At 38.0% G+C, this 19,640-nt stretch overlaps 2 protein-coding genes across 2 annotated transcripts in view; one reads left to right on the plus strand and one right to left on the minus strand.

The window, feature by feature from the left end:
* Positions 1-19,640, minus strand: part of ZSWIM5 (zinc finger SWIM-type containing 5) — a 206,898-nt gene that overhangs the window by 178,376 nt on the left and 8,882 nt on the right. The gene's annotated exons all lie outside the window — the stretch shown is intronic.
* Positions 1,578-1,942, plus strand: LOC116879215 (60S ribosomal protein L37a-like). The gene has a single exon (XM_032877253.1). It carries the CDS (start codon positions 1,578-1,580, stop codon positions 1,890-1,892), a length of 315 nt encoding a protein of 104 aa, XP_032733144.1. The 3' UTR covers positions 1,893-1,942.

Here is a 19,640-nt window from a genome sequence, read left to right on the forward strand (position 1 = left end):
CTGTCTCTCTCTCTGTGTCAAATAAATAAAATCTTTTTTTAAAAAAGTTAGTTTTATAAACCACTCTTCAGTAAAACTTCCAAATGTTCTGCCTCTTTTCATCCTCTGTAAAAACCTACTGCTTTCTAACAAATTCTGTAACACAAGAAAGACTGAGAATATTTAAATTGCTATGGGTAAATCATAAAGACAAAGTGAATAAAATCAATAACATATTCTCCATTTATGAAGTTACTTGTTTGACTGTTCTATCTATACTACAAGTGAGTTATTTCCTTATATTAAAATTATAACCATCCAATTTATATGAATGCATAATAGGTCTGTGATTATATGAATTTAATATATTGGGCTCAATAGTAGAGATACGGTTCTAGTACAACACCACCTAGTTTTTTTTAAAAGGTCTGCACATTAAATATGTGATATAATACAGAAGGCAAGATTGTGTGTTATTAAAGGTAATAAAGATTTGTCATGCACTATATAAAAATCTATGCCTGAATTTTCTTGTTTATGGACAGCCAAGGAAACATAATTTCAATATATACTGTCTTCATTTAACTGACTTTTCCCCCCTTCTCAATCACTCTTTGGATTTAAACTGCTTGTTTTATTTTTCACTATATATATAATTGAATATAGCATAATGATTAAGATCTTAAACCCAGGGATCAGATTGCCTGGGTTCTAACTTCAGCTCCACCACTTAACCAGTTATGGGAACGTTCATGAGCTGCTTATGCTGGCATTATATCCTCATCTGTAAAATTGGGATCATACCAGTACATACCTCAGAAGATTGTTTTAAGAGTTAAATTAAGGGGCACCTGGCTGGCACAGTTGGTCAAGCATCTGACTCTTGATTTTGGCTCAAGTCATGATCTCGGGGTCATAAGATCAAGCACCACATGGGCTCTACACACTGGTCCTGGAGCCTACTTAAGATTCTCTCTCTGCCCTCCCACCCCCAATGTGGTCCCTGCATGCATTCTCTCTCTTAAAAAAAAAAAAGAGTTAACTCAAAACATCTTAAAGACCTAGCACAGTGCTAGTACACAGTAAATGTTCACTGTGCATTAGCTATTAATAGTTGTTATTGCCACTGTTATGCAAAAAAGTGAGATTACATTAAATGCCAATATTCACAAAACTAAAAAATTAGAAGACTGGGGTGCCTGGGTGGCTCAGTCATGTGCCTGACTATTTCGTCTTAGGTCATAATCTCAGGGTGAGATTGAGCCCTGTGTTGGGCTCCATGCTGGGTGTGGAGCCTGTTTAGGATTATCTCTATCCCCCCTCCCCCAGCCCCTCCTCCCCACTCACACTTGTGCTCTTTCTCTAGAGAGGGAGGGGAAAATAGATACATATGTAAGTTAGAAGACTATAAATTCATACATCCAGGAAAGACACAAAAACTTAAAATTTAGGGGCACCTGGGTGGCTCTCTCTCTCTGCCAAATAAACAAATAAAATCTTTTAAAAATTTAGCTTATAATTTGAATAAGAAATAACCAACTATTACTTAAAATGAATGATGAGTTCATACTGTTGATAATTTAACCTTTAAAATGAACATGAGCTCTCTGGGCTCAGACCTAGTTTGCGGCAACACAGCTAAATGCACCAAGAAGGTCGGAATAGTGGGCAAATACAGGACCCATTATGGTGCCTCCCTCAGGAAGATGGTGAAGAAGATTGAGATAAGCCAGCACGCCAAGTACACTTGCTCCTTCTGTGGCAAAACCAAGATGAAAAGACAAGCTGTGGGGATCTGGCATTGTGGCTCCTGCATGAAAACCGTCGCTGGTGGCGCCTGGACCTACAACACCACTTCTGCTGTCACAGTAAAGTCTGCCATCAGAAGACTGAAGGAGTTGAAAGAGCAGTAGAAGCGCCACCATTTGAAACATTGCTAGCCTATAATAAATGGGTTAATTTATGTAATAAATAAATAAATAAAAATAAAAATAAAATGAACATGAAATGAAACTAAAACATTAAAGAGCAATTCTTTTTCAAATAACTTTGGAGATTTGAATTATAAGCTAAGAAACAAAAAAATATTCTTTTTTTTTTAATTGAATCAACTATAGTTGACACACAATGTTACATTCATTTCAGGTGTACAACACAGTAATTTGATTAAGTCTATACATCATGCTATGCTTAGCACAAGCATATCTGCTATCTGTCCCCATACAACATTACTGCAATATCTCTGACTATATTCCTCATGCTGTACTTTTTATCTCCATGACTACAAAAAATATTCTCTTGAGCAGCCCAAAGTAAATAGATAATGGGGAAGCACTTACTATTAAATAAAATTCATACAAGATTAATTATCGTATTTTTTTTTATTTTGAAACAATCTCACACTTGCATAAAAGTTGCAAGTACATTTCAAATAATTTTTTGGAGGGAGGAACACTTTTTTCCCAGCTTTATTAAAGTATGATTGACAAATAAAAATTCTATATATTTAAGCTGCATAAAATGTGATTTTTTAAGATGTACAATATGATTTAATATATATATACATTGTGAAATGCTTGCCATTATCAAGTTGATTAATATATTCATCACATCATATTATTACCATTTGTGTACATGTATACGAGGGGTAAGAACACTTAAGACCATTCTAGACTTCAAGCTCTATTACAAAGCTGTCATCATCAAGACAGTATGGTACTGGCACAAAAACAGACACATAGATCAATGGAACAGAATAGAAAGCCCAGAAATAGACCCTCAACTCTATGGCCAACTAATCTTCCACAAAGCAGGAAAGAATGTCCAATGGAAAAAAGACAATCTCTTCAACAAATGGCGCTGGGAAAATTGGACAGCCACATGCAGAAAAATGAAACTGGACCATTTCCTTACACCACACATGAAAATTAGATTCAAAATGGATGAAGGACCTCAATGTGAGAGAGGAATCCATCAAACTCTTTGAGGAGAACACAGGCAGCAACCTCTTCAACCTCAGCTGCAGCAACTTCTTCCTAGGAACATCGCCAAAGGCAAGGGAAGCAAAGGCAAAAATGAACTATTGGGACTTCATCAAGATCAAAAGCTTTTGCACAGCAAAGGAAACAGTCAACAAAACCAAAAGACAACTGACAGAATGGGAGAAGATATTTGCAAATGACATATCAGATAAAGGGCTAGTATCCAAAATCTATAAAAAACTTACCACACTCAACACCCAAAGAACAAATACTCCAATCAAGAAATGGGCAGAAGACATGAACAGACATTTCTACAAAGACATTCAGATGGCCAAAAGGCACATGAAAAAGTGCTCCACATCACTCGGCCTCAGGGAAATACAAATCAAACCCACAATGAGATACCACCTCACCCAGTCAGACTGGCTAAAACTAACAAGTCAGGGAATGACTGATGCTGGCGAGGATGTGGAGAAAGGGGAACCCTCCTACACTGTTGGTGGGAATGCAAGCTAGTGCAGCCACTCTGGAAAACAGTATGGATGTTTCTTAAAATGTTGAAAATACAGCTACCCTACAACCCAGCAATCGCACTAATGGATATTTACCCTAAAGATAAAAATGTAGTGATCCAAAGGGGGCCGTGTACCTGAATGTTTATAGCAGTAACATCCACACTAGCCAAACTAGCCAAAGAACTTAGATGTCCATCAACAGATGAATGGATAAAGAAGATGTGGTATATATATACAATAGAATACTATGCAGCCATCAAAAGAAATGAAATCTTGCCATTTGCAACAATGTGGATGGAACTAGAGGGTGTTATGCTCAGCGAAATAAGTCAGAGAAAGACAATTATCATAATGATCTTTCTGATATGAGGAATTTGAGAGGCAGGGTGGGGGGTCTGGGTGGTAGAGAGGGAAAAAATGAAACAAGATGGGATCAGGAGGGAGACAAACCATAAGAGACTCCTAATCTCATGAAACAGACTGAGGGTTGCTTGGGGGTGGGGGGTAGGGATAGGGTGGCTGGATGATGGACATTGGGGAGGGATTATGCTATGGTGAGTGCCGTGAAATGTGTAAGCCTAATGATTCACAGACCTGTACCCCTGGGGCAAATAACACATTATATGTTAATTTTTTTTAAAAAGAAGCATTTCCAAGTTCACTGAAAATGCATTCTATGGAACTAACAATACTGAGTTTTGTGACCTGTAAAAATAAGGACCACACGTTCCAGATTGGAAAGAAAAAAAAAATGTTCTCTACTGACAGAACTAATAAATGAGTTCAACAAGGTTGGTATAAGATCTATTTATATAAAAATCAATTACATTTAAACACACTAGCAATGAATAACCTAGAAATGAAATCAAGAAAACAATTCCACTGGGGCGCCTGGGTAGTTCAGTCAGTTAAGCGTCTGCCTTTGGCTCAGGTCATGATCCTGGGATCCTGGGATTGAGCCCCACATGGGGCTTCCCTGCCCAGTGGGGAGCCCGCTTATCCTTCTCCCTCTGCCTCCCCCTAACCCCGCTCATGTGCTCTCTCTCTCTCAAGTAAATAAAAAATATTTTAAAAAAATAATTCCATTTATAATAGCATAAAAAAGAATAAAACACTTAGGAATAAATTCAACCAAGAAAGTATGGGGTTTGTACTGTTCTGAGTATAAAACATTTTTGAAGAAGTTAAAGAGGACCCAAGTAAATGGGAAAAGATCCAATGTTCATGAATCAGAAGACAGACACTGTTAAAATGGTATGGTAGACAGAATAATGCCCTCCACTCAAATATGTCCATGTCCACATCCTAATCCCCAGAATCTGGTAAAAGGGACTATGCAGATATGATTAAATTAAGGTTCTTAAAATGTGCAGATTATCCAGGTGTCTGGGTGGCTCAGTTGGTTAAGCATCTGCCTTCAGCTAAGGTCATGATCCCAGTGTTCCGGGATCAAGCCCCGCATAGGGCTCCTTGCTCAACAGAGAGCCTGCTTCTCCCCCTCCCCCTGCTCTTGTGCATGCAGGTGCTTGCTCTCTCTTTCTCTCTCTCTCTCTTTCCCCCTCCCTCCCTTCCTCTCAAATAAATAAATAAAATCTTTTTTTTTTTTAATGTGCAGATTAGCTGAGTGGGCCCAATGTAATCACAGAGTCCTTATAATAGGGAGGCAAGAGGCTTAAAGTCAGAGGCAGAAGAGTGACAATGGAAGCAGAGGTTGCAGTGATATGCTATGAAAATGGAGGAAAGAGCCATGAGCCAAGGAATGTAGGTGGTTTTAGAAGCTGGAAAAAGCCATGCAAAGTGATTTCCCCCTAGAGCCTCCAGATGGGACACAACTCTGCTAACATCTTTTTTCTTTTAATTGAAGTATAATTAACATACAATGTTATATTAGTTTCAGGTATACAACATATTCAACAATTCTATACATTACTCAAAGTTCACTAAATAAGTATAGTCACTGTCTGTCACCGTATAATATTATTACAATATTACTATGTTCCCTATGCTATAATTTTCATCTCCTTTATTTATTTATTTATTTATTTTTAAATTTTTTTTAAAGATTTTATTTATTTATTTGACAGAGATCACAAGTAGGCAGAGAGGCAGGCAGAAAGAAAGAGAGAGAGAGGAGGAAGCAGGCTCCCTGCCGAGCAGAAAGCCCGATGTGGGGCTCGATCCCAGGACCCTGGAATCATGACCCGAGCCGAAGGCAGAGGCTTTAACCCACTGAGCCACCCAGGCACCCCTCTATGATTTATTTATTTTATAACTGGAAGTTTGTAACTCTTAATCCCTTTATCTATTTTGCCTATCCCCCCATAAACCTCCCTTCTGGCAACTACCAATTTGTTCTCTGTATTTTTTTTTAAAGATTTTATTTATTTATTTGATAAACAGAGATCATAAGTAGGCAGAGAGGCAGGCAGAGAGAGAAAGAGGAGGAAGCAGGCTCCCCGCTAAGCAGAGAGCCCGATGTGGGGCTCGATCCCAGGACTCTGGGATCATGACCTGAGCTGAAGGCAGAGGCTTTAACCCACTGAGCCACCCAGGTGCCCCTGTTCTCTGTATTTAAGAATCTGTTTGGTATGTTGTTTGTTTTGTTTTTTATATTCCACATATAAGTGAAATCATTTGATATTTTTCTTTGATTTATTTCACGTAACATAACATCCTCTAGGTCCGTCCATGTTGCAAAAGGCAAGATTGCATTTTTATGGATGAATAATATTCTATTGTATATATTAACTACATTTTTTTATCCATTTATCCATCAATGGACACTTGATCAACAAGTTGATTTTTGCCCAATAAGACAAATTTCATATTTCTAACCTCCAGAACTATAAAATATTAAAACTGTGTTGCCTTAAGTCACTAAGTTTGTGGTATTTGTTAAGCAGCAACAGACAACTAATACAAATGGCAATACCATTTACACAAATATATCTACAGATTCAACGCAATCCCTATCAAAATCCCAGCTGACTTTTTTTTTTTTTTTGCAAAAATTGACAAGCTAATCCTAATACTCATATGAAAACTTAAGGGAACCAGGACAGTCGAAACAATCTTGAAAAACAAGAACAACAGTAACCAAAACAATATGGTATTACATAAAAATAGACCAATGGAACTGAATCAAGAAGCCAGAATTAAACCCACGCATATATGGTCAACTAATATTTGACAAGGGAGCCAAACATATTCAATGGGGAAAGGACAGTCTCTTTAATAATGGTGTTAGGAAAACTGGATATACACACGCAAAAGAAAAACTGGACGCCTATCTTATACCACTTACAAAAATTAACTCAAAATGAATCAAAGAAATTACACATAAGACCCAAAACCATAAAACTCCTAGAGGAAAATACAGGGAGGGTCACCTGGGTGGTTCAGTCAGTTAAGCATCTGACTCTTGATCTCAGCTTGGGTCATGAGTTCAAGCTCCACAATGGGCTCCACACTGGTCATAGAGCCTACTTTAAAAAAGAAAAAAAATTATTTATTTATTTATTTATTTATTTATTTATGGAAAAAGCTCTTTGACATAGTTCTTGGCATGATATTTTGGATACCAAAAATACAAATACAAAAGCAAAAATAAGTAAACTAAAATGCTCTGCACAGCAAAAGAAAATCAACAAAATGAAAAGGCAACCTATAGAATAGCACAGAATATTTGCAAACTATATATCAGATAAGCTGTTAATATCCAAAATATATAAGGAACTCATACAACTGAATAGCAGAAAAACAAACAATCTAGTTTTTAAAAAATGGGGAGAGGAAATAAACAGACATTTTTCCAATGAAGACATACAAATGACCAGCAAGTACATGAAAAGGAGCTCAACTTCATCAGGAAAATGTAAATCAAAATCACCATATCATGTCACATCTGTTAGAATGGCTATTATCAAGGAGTGCCTGGGTGGCTCAGTCAGTGGCTGCCTTCAGCTCAGGTCATGATCTTAGGGTCCTGGGATGGAGCCCTGCATCAAGGTCCTTGCTCGGCAAGGAGACTGCTTCTTCCTCTACCTCTCCCTCATGCTTGCTTGCATTCTCTCTCTCAAATAAATAAATAAAATCTTTTTTAAAATTAAAAAAAAAAAAAAGGAATGGCTAGGGGTGCCTGGCTGGCTCAGTTGGTTAAGCAGCTGCCTTCAGCTCAGGTCATCATCTCAGTATTCTGGGACCAAGCCCCTCATCGGGCTTCCCTGCTCTGTGGAGAGACTGCTTCTCCCTCTCCCTCTGCCTGCTGCTCTGCCTACTTGTGTTCTCTCTCTGTCAAATAAATAAATAAAATCAATAAATAAAAGAACGGCTATTATTTAAGAGAGAGCTAACAAATGCTATCAAGGATATGGAAAAAGGAAACTCTGGTGTACCACTGGTAAGAATGTAAATTGGTACAGCCTCTAGAAGAACAGTATGAAGGTTCACCAAAATATTAGAAACTGAACTACCTACCATCTGACCCAGCAATCCTACTTCTGGAACTCAAAGGAATGAAATCACTATCTGAAAGAAATGTCTGCTCTCCCATGTTCACTGCAGCATTTTACAGTAGCCAAGATGTGGAAACAACCTAAGTGTCCATCAAGGTATGAATGGATAAAGAAAATGTGGTCTGTGTACATATATACAAAAGAGTATCATTCAGTCATAAATAAAGTAAATCCTACCATGTGTGACAACATGGGCCATGAGGGCATTATTTTAGGTAAAATAAGTAAAACAGAAAAAGACAAATACTGTATGATCTCACTTTTTTTTTTAAGTTTATTTCTTTTTTTAAAGTAACCTCTACACCCAATGTGGGGCTCAAACTTATGACCCTGAGATCAAGAGTCACATACTCTTCTGACTGAGCCATCCAGGCACCCCTGTGTGATCTCACTTTTATATGGAATCTAAAAACAGCAAACTCGTAGAGGGTTGTCTTACTGGCTGTCAGTAGAGCATGCATGTAGCTTTTGGTCTCAGAGTTTTGTGTTTGAGCCCCACATTGGGTGTAGAGATTACTTAAAAATAAAATCTTTAAGTAAGATAAATAAAAAATTAAAATACCAAACCGTAGAAACAGAGAACAGAATGGTACTTCCCAAGGGCTCAGGTGGGGGACATGGGGATATCAGTCAAAGGCTATAAACCTTCAGTTTTAAGATGAATAAGTTCCAGGAATCTAATGTACATCATGATGATCATAGTTAAACAATATTGTACAGTATATTTGAAAGTTGTTATGATAGTACAGCTTTAATGTTCTCACCATCACAATAACAAAATGTTAATTCAGTGAGGTGAAGTATGTGTTAACTAACTCTACTGTGGTGAATAAATGCTTTGCAATATACATGTGTAACAAATCAGCACATTGTACACCTTAAATTTGCACTGTAGTATATGTCAAAATACTGAGTCTTCTCAAGGACACTGTTGACACTCTTGTCTTCAAGGCCTCATCAGGCACCCATGGGGCTTAAAGCTTCCTTACTAAGGTTAGCAATGCTACTTGTTACTTACTAGTTGCCTTCCTTATCACAAGTTAGCAACATGATCTTGTCTTGATGGTTCATTAAAAATGGCAAGTTTATCATAAGGCTATAAAACTGCAGTAAATTATACTCCAACTCCTCCATAATTTTTCAATTCTAACAGCTAAGTGGTAATGGGGAGTAGGTGCTAGAAAACCACTCACTACTAAATAAAGTTCTAAATAAAACTATGCTAAAATACTAGAAATAAAAACTTAAGATTTTGGTTGTGTGAGTTCTTTTGTTGCTAATTATCCTGACAATATATTAATAATATGTGCAAGGGACAACACAAGAGGTCACAATCTATAAACCTCTGCAATTAACACCCTGATAATATATCAAAGAAACATTAATAAAGTAAATTCAACGTAATATTTGATCAGTAAAACCAAAATAACAGACCTGGTTTTAATCACATAATATGCTACCTTAGCAATATATGGTATTTATGAAATAAAATAGAGTCACCAACACAAAGAAAAGTAGCATGAAGGAACAGATGACATTTAGCACCTGGATTGTCACTGGGGTATCCCTTGGTATCTCCCTGTCCAACTGTAACAGTAAATGAACAAGTACAGTGGTCAAGGCCTTAAAAAGGCATGGTAACGAGGCTCAGACTCTTCAGTCATGATAGTCACCCATCTGGTATGCCATCTAGACAAGTGGAGATATTTGCCAAGAATCCAGAATGGAGATTAGAGGGAGACAGTAAGTATCAGTGTGATCTAGGGACAAGCTGAAGTGGCAGCAGTTGTAATTCATTAATCCACTAACCTTACTATTGTGAGTTCTCAGAAAAAGAAGCCGAACAGAATGTCAAGAAGTTGTTCCCACATGGTGTGAATTTACTATATGAAACGAATACAAGAGGTACAAGGAGTGCAGTGACCAGACACTCCCTTCAAGACCAAGACATTCATTCCTCTAACTGCCTGGAGTGTTCCTCCAACTCCAGGATCCTAGCGGCTCACAACTAAATATTCCTCAACAAACTGCCCTCAACCAAAGCATCAGGGATTAAGTTCTCTGAAAGCAGGCACTGAGATGGAGTTTACGATGCAAGTTACTTTTTTTTTTTTTTAGATTTTATTTATTAACCTGACAGAGTGAGATCACAAGTAGGCAGAGAGGCAGGCAGAGAGAGGGGAGGGGGAGAAGCAGGCTCCCCGCTGAGCAGAGAGCCCGATGTGGGGCTCAATCCCAGGATGCTGGGATCATGACCTGAGCCAAAGGCAGAGGCTTTAACCCACTGAGCCACCCAGGCGCCCCACGATGCAAGATACTTAACAGAAATCAATACCTATGAAGGAAAGGCAGCAGAAGCAGGACTAAGAAGAAGTCAAACTACAATGCAGGCCTGACAGTCAGGTACAGCTCTTACAGCAAGTACTGCTTCTCAGGGAGCTCCATTTTATTTATTTATTTTTAAAGATTTTATTTATTCATTTGACAGACAGAGATCACAAGTAGGCAGAGAGGCAGGCAGAGAGAGAGGAAGGGAAGCAGGCTCCCTGCTGAGCAGAGAGCCCCGACACAGGGTTCGATCCCAGGACCCCGAGATCATGACCTAAGCTGAGGGCAGAGGCTTTAACCCACTGAGCCACCCAGGCGCCCCTCCATTTTAGACTAAAATAGCTGGACATTTTTATCCAGCCTTGTTTGGCATTTGCAAGCTGCCCCTAGAAAATTGTGATCTTAGGTAAAGCAGCTCTCTGCAGCTGTAGGCATATCTGAATCAGGTGACAGCTGGAAACCATCTGCTGAAAGCACTTCCCAAAGCTGGAAAGGAAACTGTAGTTTAATCTCATCTTTACCACAGAAACTGCCCCACCGAAGGTTATGCCTCCTCCCCTCAGGTCAGCCCACATCTAATTCCAAATAACTCTTAAATATCATACTAGCTCCAGAGTTCCCAAAAGGATTGACTAATGTCTCTGAGGTAATTCCATTAGTTCAGTCTCTCTGCCCTCCAAATCTTGCATCCCTTACTCCATTACAAGTGTTGTTCCTCAGTAAACCACCTGCAAGCCAATCTCCATCTCAGAGTCTGCTTCCCAGGAAATATAATCTAAAAAAACCAATTCCATAAAGTAGCTATAGCCCTCTGTTCAGTAACCTCATAGGATATTACTTCATTTCAGCAAGCGCAAATCATTAAACTTCAGCTGTCTGTGGTATAATAATGCCAAGCCATCATCCTATTGAAACAAACAAGTAACTTAATACAGCAGCACTAGAAAGGAGTAGAAAAAGATGAATATGTCAGAGATATGGAAACTGAAATATTTAACTAGTAGAAGTAGCAATAGCAGAGCCATGTTAATCTTTTAAGAAAATAAACTATTCTATTCATAATCTGAAAATGGGTAGAATAAAAAAAGTTATTAACTCAATTTCACCCATATTATATACACCAGGGCTCAAAGGCAACTGAAGAATTAATCACAGAATTTTTATCAAATAAAGCAGATTCTTCTACATAAACAATTAGAGGTTCCTTACTTTGGAACCACTTGAACTTACTTGAGTCATGCCCCTTGAGGGATATTATGAACAATGAAAGTTACGAACTGTCTTCTTCGAAAAATGTCCATATCTAGGGGCACCTGGGTGGCTCAGTCAGTTAAGCATCTGACTTGATTTTGGCTCAGGTTGTGATCTCAGGGTCGTGGGAGCCAGCCTTGCTCAATGGGGAGTCTGCTTGATAATCTTTCTCCCCCTCTCCATCTGCCCTTCCACTCCCACACTCTCTCTAAAAAAATAAATAAATTTTTTTTTTTTAAGATTTTATTTGTCAGAGAGACAAGGGTGCGGGGGGCACAAGCAGGAGAAGCAACAGGCAAAGGAAGAAATAGGCTCCCCTCTGAGCAAGGAGCCCAATGTGGGACTCAATCACAGGACCCTGGGATCATGACTTGACCTGAAGGCAGACAGACACTTAATTGACTGAGCCACCCAGGTATCCCAAATAAATAAACTTTAAAAAGCGGGGGGGGGGGGGGGTTTCATAACCATTTGTAAAATCTAAAAAGAATTTTAAGAATTTATGGATCTCTAAAAGCTATTTATAGATGCCCAGTTAAGAACCCCCTGATCTAAATCAGGTTTATAAAAGTAAGATAACATTTCTCTAAATCATGTTAACTTAAAAGGCTAAAAATGGTTAACAACAACAACAAAAAAAAAGCAACTAAAAAAAATCACATTATCTATTACTTATTTTAATTATATTATTATATAAGAAATATACAAATAGGTTATCATCATAAAATGATTCAAGCAATACAGATTAACTAAGTTTCGTCTTGGTCACCACTCATTCCCCTTCCTCTTCACAAAGATAACTTAACAGTTCTGTTCAAATCCTTTTATATTTGTCAATGCTTTTTCAAAAACTTACATACCTATTAAAACGTAGAGAATTATTTTGGGTAAATAAGTTAAGAGCTAGCATTTAAAAACAACAAAGGGGGTGCCTGGGTGGCTCAATCCCTTAAGCGTCCTCTTGATTTTGACTCAGGTCAAGATCTCAGAGTCATGGGATCCAGCCCTGTATTGGGCTCCACACTCAGTTGGGGAGGCTGCTTGAGATTTTCTCTCTCCCTCTCCCTTTGCCCTGTGCCCACTCTCAAATAAATGAATAAAGCTTTTAAAAAAATAAAAAATAATTTAAAAAAATAAAACAACAAAAGGATAGATACTGGTGATTTTCCTAACATCAGCAAATTGTAGCATTACTGAGCTTAATGACTTTTCATGTAACTCTTTCCTGAATCCAGTCTGTTTAAATCGATTTGACCCACAAGTTTCAAACATAATTTGAAACAAGCTACTGTATAAGTCAATCAATATATCAATTCAAACAACACTACTAAGCACGTTCTATGTAAATCACTGTACTAAACGCTTTGGAGCAATGGTTCCCAAACATTTAAACCTGGACAGCTTATCAAAAATAGAAATTCCTGGATCCCATTCCAATCTTACTTAACTAGAATTTCCAAGGGTGGAAGCACAGAATCTGTATTTTACCAAAGCTCCTCAAGTGACTTGAGTAAAGTGTAAAGCGCCAGTGCTGGAAATCACTATTATGAAAGCCATAGGGGGTGCCTGGGTGGCTCAGTCAGTTAAGCAACCCACTCTTGGGGCTCCTGGGTGGTTCAGTCATTAAGTGTTTGCCTTCAGCTCAGGTCATGATCCCAGGGTCCTAGGATTGAGGCCCACCTCAGGCTCCCTGCTCAGCAGGAAGCCTGCTTCTCCCTCTCCCACTACTCCTGCTGTGTTCCCTCTCTCTCTCTCTCTCTCTCTCTGTCAAATAAATAAAATATTAAGAAAGAAAGACAGAAACTCACTCTTGATTTGATTCAGGTCATGATCTCAGGGTTGTGCAATTGAGCCCCACAATGGGCTCTGCACTCAGTATGGAGTCTGCTTGAGATTCTCCCTTTCCTTCTTCCTCTACCCCTCCCCTGACTAATGCATGTAAATGCACGTTCTCTCAGTAAATAAATAGATAAAATCTTGAGGGGGGAAAAAAAGGAAGTCATAGAAATGAACAAGATAATGTTTGCAATTCATTTCCACAAAGACCTCTTAAAAGGTAATTTTGAAACCTACTAGGTGTGGTGCTAGATGCTAAATATATTGCAGGATACAGTCCTTGACCTGGAAGCACCTGCAGGCTGGAAGGAAAGAGAACATAACAATTAAAACACAAACTGAAAATGGAAAGTGTTGTCTGTCGCCTCACTAACATGTATGCTCCACGAAAGCAGGAACTTTGTTTTATTCACTGCCATGTCTCCAATGGCTACACCAGAGCCTAGAATATAATAGCTACTCAAACAATTGCTGATCAATGCACAGGACTAAAGTGGAAGGAATGTTTAATTTCAACTAAGTAGTTACGGAAATGGCACTTTTTAGAACAGAGGTACAGAGTCTGCTTCTCCCTCTCCCTTTGTCCCTCACCCCCGCTCATGCTCTGTCTCTCTGTTCTATCAAATAAATAAAATCTTTAAAACAAAAAATAGAGGTATAGACTATTAGGAGGCAGGAAAGGAGAAAAGAAAGAGAACTAAGATTCACAATACCCCTAAAATGTGTAAGAAATTCCAAGCTGACTTTGAATACACTAACACATTTAACTGTGATATAAATTTTCTGAGACAGTATTGCATCTCCATTTTATAGATGTAGAAACTGAAGCACAAACAGGTTAAGTAACTTGTCATCCAAGTTTATACATCTGAAAAGCAGCATAGTGTCTTCAAGGTTCACCCATGTTGTATGTATCAGGATTCTTCTTTTTTAAGGCTACATAATATTCCATGCTATGTCTATACCACATTTTGTTTATTCATTAATCTGTCGATGGACACTTGGGTTGCTTCCACCTTTGGCTATTGAGACTAATGCTTCTGTTAAACATAAGTGTACAAACATCTATTCAAGTCCCTGCATTCAGTTCTCTTGGTATATACCCAGAAGTGGAATTGTTGGATCACATGATAATTTTATGTTTAATTTTTTGAGAAACAGTCATACCACTTTCCACAGCATCTGCACTCCTTTATACTCCTAATAGTAATGCACAAGGTTTCCATTTCTCCATATGCTCACTAACACTTGTTATTTTCTGTGTTTTGGTTTTCTTTATATATGCTATCCTAATGGATATGAAGGGATGTCCCTTATGGTTCTCATTTGCATTTCCCTAATGATTAGTGATCATAAGTATCTTCGCATGTGCTTATAGATCATTTGCTTACTTTCTTTGGAGAAGTATTTATTCAACTCCTTTGCCCATTGTTTTTGTTGTTGAGTTGTAGGAGTTCTTAATATATTCTGGACATTTGGGGTGCTTGGGTGACTCAATGCGGTGACAAGTCCCACATTGGACTCCCTGCTCTGCATGGAGTCTCCTTCTCCCTCTGACCTTCCCCCGTCTCATGCTGTCTTTCATTTTCTCTCTCAAATAAATAAATAAAGTCTTAAAAAATATATATATATGTATATTGTGTGTGTATATACATATATATACATATATACGTGTGTGTGTATATATATACACACACATATGTATATTTGTGTGTGTGTGTGTATATATATGTATTCTGGACGTTAATCCTTTACCAGACATGTTGATTTTCAGTGGCTAGTAGAGTAACCATTTAGAAATATCTAACAGGCAAATATATATGCTGATCTTGAATTCCAGAGGGAGAAACACCATAGATTTAAAAGCTATATTATTTACGCAGTGACATTTATAAAGTGCTTCTGCATATATTAGTTTATTTAAAATCTCACAAAAATCCTGACACTTTATATCTGAGAAAACCAAGGCAGAGGGGCACCTGGGTGGCTCAGTCGTTAAGTGTCTGCCTTCGGCTCAGGTCATGATCTCAGGGTCCTGGGATCATCCCACATCGGGCTCCCTGCTTGACGGGAAGCCTGCTTCTCCCTCTCCCACCCCACGCCCCTGCTTGTGTTCCCTCTCTTGCTGTGTCTCTCTCTGTCAAATAAATAAATAAAATCTTTTTCAAAAAAAGAAAAGAAAAGAAAACCAAGGCAGATCTCCTGACTTCAAATCCCAACACTATTATTTAGAAGTGCTTCACAGGGGCAAAAAGAAGCTGGCCTCGCTGATTGAGTTATGGGCCCCTTCCCAATCCTCCAAACTCCTCAAATTTTCTGCTGCAAAACCTGAAATACCATCTAAGATTTAATTTTGAAAATGAGTAGTAAAGTTGCTTTAAACAAAATTTAAACCACTACATTACATGATGCTATCTTGCGTTCATAAATAGTAATTAAAGCTATAGAAATAAATAAATTGCTAAATTAGAAAGCTTGGGGCAGGGCACCTGGGTGGCTCAGGAGGTTACATGTCTGCTTTCAGCTAAGGTCATGATCCCAGGATCCTGGGATTGAGCTCGGCATTGGGCTCCCTGCTCAGCGGGAAGCCTGCTTCCCCCAAGCCCCCACTCGTACTCTCTGTCTCTCAAATAAATAAATAAAATCTTAAAAAAAAGAAAGAAAGAAAGAAAGCAAGCAAACAAGCTTGGGGCAAAACATACGTCCCATTTTTTTTTTTTAAAGATTTTTGTTTGTTTGTTTCTTCATTTGTTTGTTTATTTGACAGAGATCACAAGTAGGCAGAGAGGCAGACAGAGAGAGAGCGGGGAAGCAGGCAACCTGCTGAGCAGAGAGCCCCATGTGATGGCAGGTTGATCCCAGGACCCTGGGATCATGACCTGAGCCGAAGGCAGAGGCTTTAGCCCACTGAGCCACCCAGGCACCCCAACATACATCCCAATTTTGTGGGATAAGAGAAAAAAGAAGGAAGGTGGAAAGAAAGCCAAAACAGTGAAGTCTAAGTATTTCAAGAAGAAGATGCAGCAGACTACAGAAAACTCAACACAGAGGTCGTGAAGGATGAACACTGGAAAAGGATATCATGAGGTCACTGGTGACCTTTAAGAGATCAATTTTAATACACTGAATGAAAGCACAAGTCAGATTGAAAAGGCTTCAGAAGCCAGGAGAATGTTGAAGAAGGAAAGGTAACAAATACAGAATATTTTCAGTAATTGTAGTATATTAATAATACCAAATATTTACATAGCACCTAATAAGTGCGAGGCCCTGTTCTAATTATTTTACCTATTAATTTATCCTGATGGAAACTTGGGTAGCTCAGTCGGTTAATGTTTGACTCTTGATTTCGGCTCAGGTCATGATCTCAGGGTTGTGAGATGGAGCCTCACCTCAGGCTCAGCCCTGGGCATGGAGCCTGCTTAAGATTCTCTCTCTACCTCTGCCCCACCCTCCTCCCCTCACCCTCTCCCTTGATTAAGGGTGCACACACGGCACTCTCTTTAAAAAAAGAAGATAATTTATCCTCAAAACAATGGTTGGTATCATCATTCTGTCCATCTACAGGTAATGAAACAGATACAGCAAGAAGCCAGAATTCTGAGGCAACCTACTGCATAGACCCTGCATATATGTGATGATATATAATATTACCATATTATATAATATATACCCTGTATCATATTAAGTAATATACATAATAATATATATGGTAGATATATGTAGATATATATGGTAGCAAAGAATATAATAACATAATATTGAATGAGAGAAAAAATCAGAAAGATTTTTTTTTGCAATAGGGAACCATAGTGTGAGAAAGAATTTTATATTGCTAACATCAACTGTGTACATGATGCTTGCCAGTCATGTCAGTTTATCAGGTGTTGACAGGCTGGCTTTTCCTGAATGTATTAATGCCACGGGCTTCCATTCAATAAAACCATGAATGAATAGGGAAAAAAACATAATTATCTCCAAGGCTTTCAAAAACATAATACATTCTCTGTTGCTTACAGACTACCGATAACGAATGGATAGACCAAAATCCATTTTGCTGATTGGCTCTATCGTATAGTTATACCTAAAGGAAGCAATACTCTTTAAAAAAAAAAAAAAAAAAAAGGAAAAAGGGGGATTATATGAAGATAATAAAGCTATTCTAAAGACAGAAATCTGTAACATTTATTCTGAGAAAAAAGGATTAACAGCTGGTATTTTTCTGTCATCTTCCTTCCTGCTGATGTTACTCTTTTGAATCACTATGGACTAGAGTATTACAGGGCATAGAAATGTCAATACAGAGGAAATTTCGTGAAGGGTTAATCTAACTTGTAAGCAATAAACGCTGCTTTCAAACTTTTTTGTAATATTAGACATAATTTCAATGTTTCTTATAACTAGAATTCTATTAAAATAGAGCAATAGGGGCACCTGGGTGGCTGAGTGGGTTAAAGCCTCTGCCTTTAGCTCAGGTCGTGATCCCAGGGTCCTAGGATCGAGCCCCGCATCAGGCTCTCTGCTCAGTGGGAAGCCTGCTTCCTCCTCTCTCTCTGCCTGCCTCTCTGCCTACTTGTGATCTCTGTTAAATAAATAAATAAAATCTTTAAAAAAAAAATAGAGCAATACATCCAGCTGTCCCCATTTCTTCAGTTAATCACTTCCTACTCTTTGCCTCCATAGTAACTACCTCTATTATTATGAAATGTGTTAAATGTGTATCCTACATGTGTATCCTACATTAAACAATGTACTCCTTAAATCTAGAAATTATGTTCTATGTGGCACAGAACATTAAAAAATGTTAAATATGGGGCACCTGGGTGGCTCAGTGGGTTGGGCCTCTGCCTTCGGCTCAGGTTATGGTCTCAGGGTCCTGGGATCGAGCCCCACATCGGGCTCTCTGCTCAGCGGGGAGCCTGCTTCCCACTCTCCCTCTACCTGCCTCTCTGCCTACTTGTGATCTCTCTCTGTCAAATAAATAAATAATCTTTTTAATAAAATGTTAAATATAAGTTTCACAAACAAGTGAACAAACATGAAGAAAATTATACATTGGCATTACATTTAGACAAGTGTCTTCTGATGGTGATAATGACAAAGAATTTATATACTTTTGCATGAGACCTTTCCAAAACACAGGCACAAATTCTTTAAGTGGTAAGAGAATAATTTTCCTTAAAGTCCATAAATAAACCTAAAGATTGGTAAAACAGAATAGATTGAAGTAGAAAAGAAAGATGACATGGTCCATAACATTTGTGTAATAAATATGATATAATGTTTTGATTGCCTACAGTAAGTTTAAAAACTTTTTTAAAACTCTGAAGTTGAATCCTCATTCTCAATTAATTAATTTAGGGTGAGTCCTGGATGGACACTGTCTTAAAAAAAAAATCTGTCCAGGTGATTTAAGTGTGAAACTGAGGTTGAAACCCACTATTCTTTCCTTTAAAATCAAATTTTTTAAGTATAATTTACATTCCATAAAATTTACCAATTTTAAGTGTATGAAATTCACTGTTTCGACAAGTAAGTACAGTCATGTAACCACTACTATGATCGTGATATGGAACATTTCCATCACCCAAAAAGGTTTCCTCATACCCCATTCCCCTGTACCCTAGCAACCCCTGACTTACTTTCTGTCACAATAGCTTTGGGGTTTCTAAAATTTCATATACATGAAACTGTGTCACATGTACTCTTTTTGGTCTAGCTTCTTTTATTTAGCATAATGCTTTTTATTTTATTTTTTATTTTTTTAAAGATTTTACTATTTGAGAGAGAGAAAGCACACACACACTGAGCTGTCAGAAGAGGGAGAAGCAGGCTCCCTGCGAGCAAGGAGCCCAACACGGGACTAAATCATGACCTGACCGAAGGCAGACACTTAACTGACTGAGCCACCCAGGTGCTCCTAGCATAATGATTTTTAGAATCATCCATGCTTCTAGGCTATCAATAGTCTATTCTTTTTTATTGCTGAATAGTATTCTATTGTATGGATATACAATTTATCTATTTATCCATCTGATAGGCACTTGGGATGTTTCCAGTTTAAGGCTATTCTAAATAAAGCTGCTCTGAATATTCAAGTACAAGTCTTTTTATGAACAGATGTTTTCATTTCTCTAAGTAATATCTAGGAATAGGGTTCCTGAATCTTACGATTAAGTGTATGATTAACTTATAAGAACCTGTTTTTCAAAGTGACTATCATTTTGCATACTTAC

This window comes from Lontra canadensis, unplaced genomic scaffold (genome assembly GCF_010015895.1).
Source record: "Lontra canadensis isolate GAN:19392208 unplaced genomic scaffold, GSC_riverotter_1.0 scaffold60, whole genome shotgun sequence".
Taxonomy (NCBI): domain Eukaryota; kingdom Metazoa; phylum Chordata; class Mammalia; order Carnivora; family Mustelidae; genus Lontra; species Lontra canadensis.